Raw genomic sequence first — 6,702 nt, forward strand, 5'->3', positions numbered from 1 at the left:
CTTCCAGCAACAGGCCAGAGCAGCCATGGGGAGCCCGCGTGCAAAGCCCAGCTAGCAGTCACGTTGAATTCACGTCTTAGGATGTTTTCAAGTGGAGACCTCCGGCGCCTGGGGCACAGTTGACGGCTGTCACATCTGCATAAGAAAGACCCCAGCTCATGGGAGGAGGAGTGACTCCAGCGCTGATGTCACTTTTCTGCCCCTTTTTTGCTGGCATCCAGGTGGCCGTCCGGGGCCTGGGGACCATGGAGCCCACGGTTGGTGAATCCCAGCTCGTGCCCCGGGCAGCAAAGGACGTGCCCCCTCGGGACGCCGTGTGCTGCCGTGTCGCCCTCTGTGCTGCGGTGGCCACCAGCATCGTCATCGTCACGCTGGCGGTCCTTGTGGGTAAGCGGCCGAGGGCTTGCATGGGTTCATATCTTGGGTGACGGAGACGCTCGGGCGTGGCTCAGTGCTGTCACGCGGTGATCCTGGAGACAGTGTGCATATGTGAAATTGAGGGCTGCCCCTTCGGGCCACCGAGGGAGAGGACGAGAAGGCTGGGTGCCCGGGCACGGTCTGGCTGGCGTGTTTCCCACCAATAGGGTTCTCTGACGAAGTTTTCAGGGCCAGGGTGAAATGGGCATAAATAGGGACAGAGGAAAAAAGCTTTTTAAAAATCTTGAGAAATTTGAAAAATATCGAAAAGTATAAAAAATGAACAATCGTCTGTATGCCCGCCACCCACAATCACGGTGGTTCCTGTCTCAAGCTTATTCTCAGCTGACGGTCATGGAATTTAAGATGAACCATGCAAAATGATGACCCATCTCCACGGCACGGGGCTGCTGTCACAAAATAAACACGGAAGTTCTTCTATTTCAGTGTGGCCCCATGTCCATGCTGTCTGCACTGGCAGCCCCAAGGCCCGGTGGCTATTTTGAGTTAAATGCATTAAAAGTAAATAACCTTTAAATCTCAATTCTTCAGTCTCCACCAGCCACATCTCACGAGTGGCTCGTGGCTACTGTACTGGGCAGTGCAGATCTAGAACATTCTGTCATCACGAGAAGTTCGGCTGGGCCCCGTGGCTCCGAGATGGGCTTATTCCGAGTTGAGAAGGTTTCTGTGGTGTTCCGGGGGACGTAAAAGCCACCTTGCTTTCATGAGATGGTGATGCTATGTGACAGTTGGCAGGAGAGTGCTCTCACGTGGCAAAATAATAAGTTGGCAATTCTATGTGGGTCCCCAGGTTTGTTTTTTTTTTGTGTATATGTTTGACATCAGGAGGATGTCACAGCAGGGCACGGCTGACTGAGGCCCCCTAGTGGCTGTGAGAGTCAAGGACGGGAAAGTTGGGCTTTGTACGTGCAGGTGTGCATGTGTGCACATGTGAGCATGTGCATGTGCACACGTGTGTGCGTGCGGGTGTGTATGTGTGTGTGCACATGTGCGTGTGTGCATGTGTGCACAAGCATGTGAGTGCAAGCGTGTGTGTGCACGTGAGTGTCTGCATGTGGGGGGTGTGCACATGTGTGTGCATGTGGGTGCGTGTGGGTGTTTGTCCATGTGGGTGTGTGAGCATGTGTGTACATGTGCATGTGTGTGCATGAGTGTGTGAGTGCGTGTGTGCACGTGCGTGCACATATGGGCATGCATGTGCACGTGACCAGATTGTGCACATGTGAGTGTGTATGTGTGCGCATGCGTGCATGTGAGCGTGTGTGTGAGCATGTGCGTGCATGTGCACGTGCCCTTGCTCCAGGAAGGGGTGGGAGCTGGCTGTTACACCTTCATTCTAGAAGCACAGATACCTTTAAGGAATAAGAGATAAAATATAATTTCCAACAGGACTCCTGAAAACCAGGGAAAATTTTAAGAAGCACTTAAAATTTTTAATTTTTAAAAAATGTTTTCAAGATCAGATGAAACTGTGTCCCTTTCTGCTTTCGGACAGCTTACAGTTTCCGGTGGAGGTGTTGGCCTTGGGGGGTCTGGGGAGGGTGCCGGGACCTCTGTGCTGTTTCTCAACTTCCTGGGAGCTTGTAATTAATTGGGGGGCACCGAAAGGCTTAGTTGGGCATGGAGCTAAGCAACTTGGTCTACACAACAAGATGCTTGTTTTTCTCTAGTTTTCAAATGAGAAAACAAACTTTTTAGAATCGGTTTTGAGTATTTATTCTGTCTATTGAATAAGCAGCTATGTAAACATCTATCTGGATGGATATTCATTCGGGAGAGAACCGGGAACCGGCTTTCACAAGTCATGTGGCTGTTACTATCATTTTCTTATTTTGCAGTGATGATCTTTTTTTTTTTTTTTTTTTTTGCTGATTTTCGACAGTTAGAAACGAGTGTTTTCACGGTTTACGTGGTTGCTATTGTCTTCCTCATTTAACATTTTTTATGACTATCATCCTAGCTAGTGTGTGCTTTTGAAGACACAGTGTTTTCCGCAGTTGGAAACCTGTATTTTTTCAGAGGGTAGCGTCCCCGGGGCGGTGGTTGTGTCCCCACGGTATTTACTGGCCTCTTTCCTGGGAGCAGGAGGGGACAGCTGCTCCGAAGTGGAGGGAAGTTCTCCTGAGGCCACGTCAGCCCCTGGGACAAGTTCGACTGGGAGCTAGTCCTGCCCTCAAGCAAAATCTGGGGACCTCAGGGGCTTTGTGCTGTACTTAGGGGGGGCGCCATGTGAAAGGCAATGAGGGGACACTGTTAAAATCACTCAGGACGACTCTCGGGAAGTCAGCCCGCCCACCTGTGTGTCGGGTGACCGGACCCTGGGTGGTGGGGGTCCTCGAGGCCCCTCGGCTGAGCCCCACCCTGCAACTGGGCTCTCTCACGGGGTCCTGGTCTCGCCCGCAGCCTCCCTCTCCATACAGGGCGTCGATGTGGAGCACACGGCCGAGCTGCGGGGGATCCGGTACTCCCGCAGCCTGCAGCAGGAGGCGTCGGACTACTACCGCATGCTGACACCCACCCTAGAGATGCTGGTGAGGGGCTCCCGGGAGTGGGGACGTTGTGGGCGGCCGGGGCCTCCACCGAGAGGACCCTCTCGGGCGGGTGAGCTGAGCAGGGGACAGCCCGGGCAGGCGCTGGGCGGGGAGGCGGGCCGTGGGAGGAGCAGGGTGAGGCTGGCTGGCAGGGCTGGTGCGTTCTCAGGCGCAGGGGGTCGTGGCGTCCTGTGGAGCTGACTCCGGCTTTTTAAGGCTTTTTAAGGGTTTAAAGGTCCTACGTTGTATTGTGGCGGACGATTGGTGTCCTTGTTCGTGGCCGGTGGGGGTGTGCGATGGGGCAGCTCTGTGGAAAACAGTCCAGCTGTTCATCGAAAAGTTAAATGCAGAATTGCTACCTGACCTAGCAATTCCGCTCCTCCGTGCGTCCCCAAGGGAAACGGAAACGCACGTCTGCACAAAAACGGGCCCAGGTGTGCTCACGGCGGCGGGGTTCACAACAGCCCCAGAGAGGAAGCACCCCAGATGTCCATCGGTGGATGAATGGACACACATGTGTCCGTCCACACGGGGAGTGCCACTCAGCCATGAAAAGGAAGGAGGCGCCGACAGTCGCCACGATGTGGACGGACCTTGAAAATATGATGCTCTGTGAATTATCTGTTTTAAAATTTAAGCATGATTTAATTAAAACATAAAAATCAGTTCCTTGGTGGCACTAGCCACTTTTCAAAAGCTCGGTAGTCACGCGTAGGTGGTGGCTGCTATATGGAGCAGGGCAGCTGTAGAACAGTCTGGAAATTTGTGGAATGTTCTTGGGACAGAGCAGGTCTAGATGCAGTCACAGTGGGGATGTGGACTGGTGAGTCCTCACCCCAAACTAAGCCCCGTCCCCTCATCAGTCACCCCCATGCCCTCCCCAGCCCCTGACACCCACTCACCCACTTCCTGTCTGTGGACGTGCCTGTTCTGGACGTGTCATATAAATGGAATCACACGCCATGTGGCCTTGTGTGTCGAGCGTCTCTCACTGAGCATCACATTAAAGGTCCGTCCACGTCCTGGAGTGCCTCCCCCTTTTTCATGGCTGAGTGACCTTCCCTATGTGGACGGACACATTTTATCCACCCATCTGTCGCTGGAGCGATATTGTCATCCGAATGACTTTGGGACATCCTTTCCGGTTGTTTACACGGCTCGGTGGGGACGCAGTGTGCGTCGGGCCTGGGGCCTGGGCTGGGGTGCGTTTCCGCCCCTCTTCCCGCTCCCCGCTCAGGACAGGTCTCCGCGGGGAACATGCGCCCTCGCTGCAGCCCCAACTCGGCTGCTGTGTGTCCGTTGCAGTTTGCACGTAGCTTTTGGAAGACAGAGCTGGAGGCCAGCTGCGTGGGCTGCACGGTGCTGGGGTACAGGTGCGTCAGGGCCTCCGTGGGGGTGAAGGGATCTGGGTGCACTCCCAAGCTGCCCGGGACCCCAAGGAGAGCGTCCCTCCCGCCAAGGGCTTCCCTCCTGCCCGCAGGGACGGCAACGCCAGTGTCCTGGTGCGTTTCCGGCTGCACTTCCTGCTGTTGGCCCTGCGGTCACTGGACCTGGGCCTGGAGCGGGAGCTTCTGCAGCAGGGGCTCCGAGCGAGGCTGCAAGGCCACGGCATCCCCCTGGCCGCCCACGGCACCCTCGTGTCTGCCACGCTCACAGGCAAGTAGGCCTTGGATACTCAAGACAATGGCAGGGGCGTGCGGTGGGAGGGCAGCATTAACCTTCGGGTGTCGGGTCACCGCCCCGCCCCACAAACAGAAAGCACACGCCGGATGTCACTCTCAGTGGTACAGACCAGAGGCGTCTGCAGCCCGGCCGTGGCCAGAGTGTAGATACCTCCACCTTCCCGGCCCATTCCACCCTGCTGTTGCAGCACGAAGGCAGCCCAGGGCTTTGCAGAAATGAATGGACACGGCCGCGTATCAATAAAGCTTTATTTACAAAAAACAAGGGGCGGGCCGGGTTTTGTCGACCCTGGGTACAGAAGGAAAAGCAAAAATCCTAAACTCTAAAATCTGAGGCTGCATCAGACTGTGGTCAGGTCAAAGGCTCATCACCTTGTCCTGGCCCTCTGGGACATTCGTAGTCCCCTCCCTAGCAACCCTGACTCTCCAACTGAGTCAGTGACTTCGACATCAGCACCACCTAATAGAATTTTCCGTGGTGGTGGAGACGTTCCACGCGTGCATCGTCCACTGCAGTAGCCGCCAGCCCTGTGTGGCTATTTAGTGCCTGTCATGTGGCGGGTGAGACAGGATCCCAGGGTTCCATTGGGTGTCATCGTACTGGCTTTGAGTGGCTCCCGTGGTGGACGGTGCCACACGGTCTGCCTTTCCATGTGATGTTTTCAAAGAGGGCCACCACCCACTGACCCAGCTAATGCGCCTTCTCGGTTTCGTCACAGGAAGCCAGAGGGGGCCATTGACAGAACGGGACTTGAAATCAGGTATGCCGTCGCCCGTCCCCTGAGCTGCCTGCCCCTCTGCAGGGTTCCCCGATCACGGTCACTGAGAGGGGGTCCAGGCGCACCGAGCCTCCGAATGGGGGACGGGTTTGCAACCCTGTGCATGCATAGGGTTTGCAGACGAGGCACTTGGATCACACGTGGCCAGGTGTGACCGAGAGAAAACAATGTGGGGTTTTTGAAAAGTGGCGGAAGCCTGTTGTTAAAAGACGACACCAACCGTTTGCGGCAAAAAAGGAAAAAGTAAGCGTCACCTGAATTCCATCGCTTTTAATATTTTGGTGACTGTCCTTGCAGACAGCTACGACACACCTGTAGATACATTTATTTAGCTTCACGTCAGTGTTCCTCAGCTAGGAGCGACCTTGCCCCCAGGGGACACTGGGTGGCGTCTGGGGACATCTGTGGCTATCACTCCGGAGCTGCTCAGCCCTTCACAGTGTCCGGAACGGCCCCCCACAGAGAGTGACCTGGTCTCAAATGTGAATCATACACTTAAAATGGCGACTTTTATGTTATGTATTTTACCACGTTAAATATCGAATGTCACCCGTTTCTTACTTTCCTGAAATGTGACTCCTAGACAATTTGGAGGTGCACCCGGGGCACGCGAACGCTCCCGCTGCCCAGCCCGGCTCGGGGCTGACTGGCGTTCTCACGCTGTCCCCATGCCCGCTCTGCGAAAGTCACGTGGGAAACACCAGGGACAGAAGGCAGGTGGGAGGGCCCAGCAAGGTCTCGTGCTGCTGTGCCCTCAGGTCGCTGTCCAGAGAGCGCCTTCTCCTGCGGGAATGGCCAGTGTGTGACCACGGTGAACCCCGAGTGTGACGACAAGGTGGACTGCTCCGACGGCTCCGACGAGGCCCGCTGTGGTCAGTCCGCCTGTGTGGCTGGTCCCGGCGCGTGGCCCCGCACCAGGGTCAGCTGCTGGCCGTGCTCTCTGGCCCGCTTGGCACAATAAAGCCAAGCGCAAGCTGTCCTTGGACGTGCGGGCTGGCGGCTGACGATCCAGAGGCTGACGGATGTGCCGGGCGGGGTGCCGCCCTGGCCCTGCCTTCTCCCCGGCCTGGCCGTGACCTCTGTCTTGCAGACTGCGGTTCCCGGCCCGGCTGGAGGACGGCGGGCAGGATCGTGGGTGGCGTGGCAGCGTCTCTCGGCGAGTTCCCTTGGCAAGTCAGCCTCCGGGAAAACGGCGAGCACTTCTGCGGGGCGGCGGTGCTGGGGCCCGATTGGCTGGTGTCGGCCGCCCATTGCTTCAGCGAGTGAGCG

The 6,702-nt window shown here is 56.3% G+C and overlaps 1 protein-coding gene across 1 annotated transcript in view; it reads left to right on the forward strand.

The window, feature by feature from the left end:
• The first annotated feature begins 245 nt into the window (after window positions 1-245).
• TMPRSS9 (transmembrane serine protease 9) overlaps window positions 246-6,702 on the forward strand; it is a 20,577-nt gene continuing 14,120 nt past the window's right edge. Inside the window, exons 1-6 of the mRNA XM_039839157.1 lie at window positions 246-387; window positions 2,845-2,971; window positions 4,486-4,632; window positions 5,378-5,415; window positions 6,192-6,305; window positions 6,524-6,695. Of these exons, the coding sequence (XP_039695091.1) occupies window positions 246-387; window positions 2,845-2,971; window positions 4,486-4,632; window positions 5,378-5,415; window positions 6,192-6,305; window positions 6,524-6,695 (740 nt within the window). The remainder of the gene's footprint in view (window positions 388-2,844; window positions 2,972-4,485; window positions 4,633-5,377; window positions 5,416-6,191; window positions 6,306-6,523; window positions 6,696-6,702) is intronic.

Source organism: Pteropus medius, unplaced genomic scaffold (genome assembly GCF_902729225.1).
Source record: "Pteropus medius unplaced genomic scaffold, Ma_sr-lr_union100, whole genome shotgun sequence".
In the NCBI taxonomy this organism is placed as follows: Eukaryota; Metazoa; Chordata; class Mammalia; order Chiroptera; family Pteropodidae; genus Pteropus; species Pteropus medius.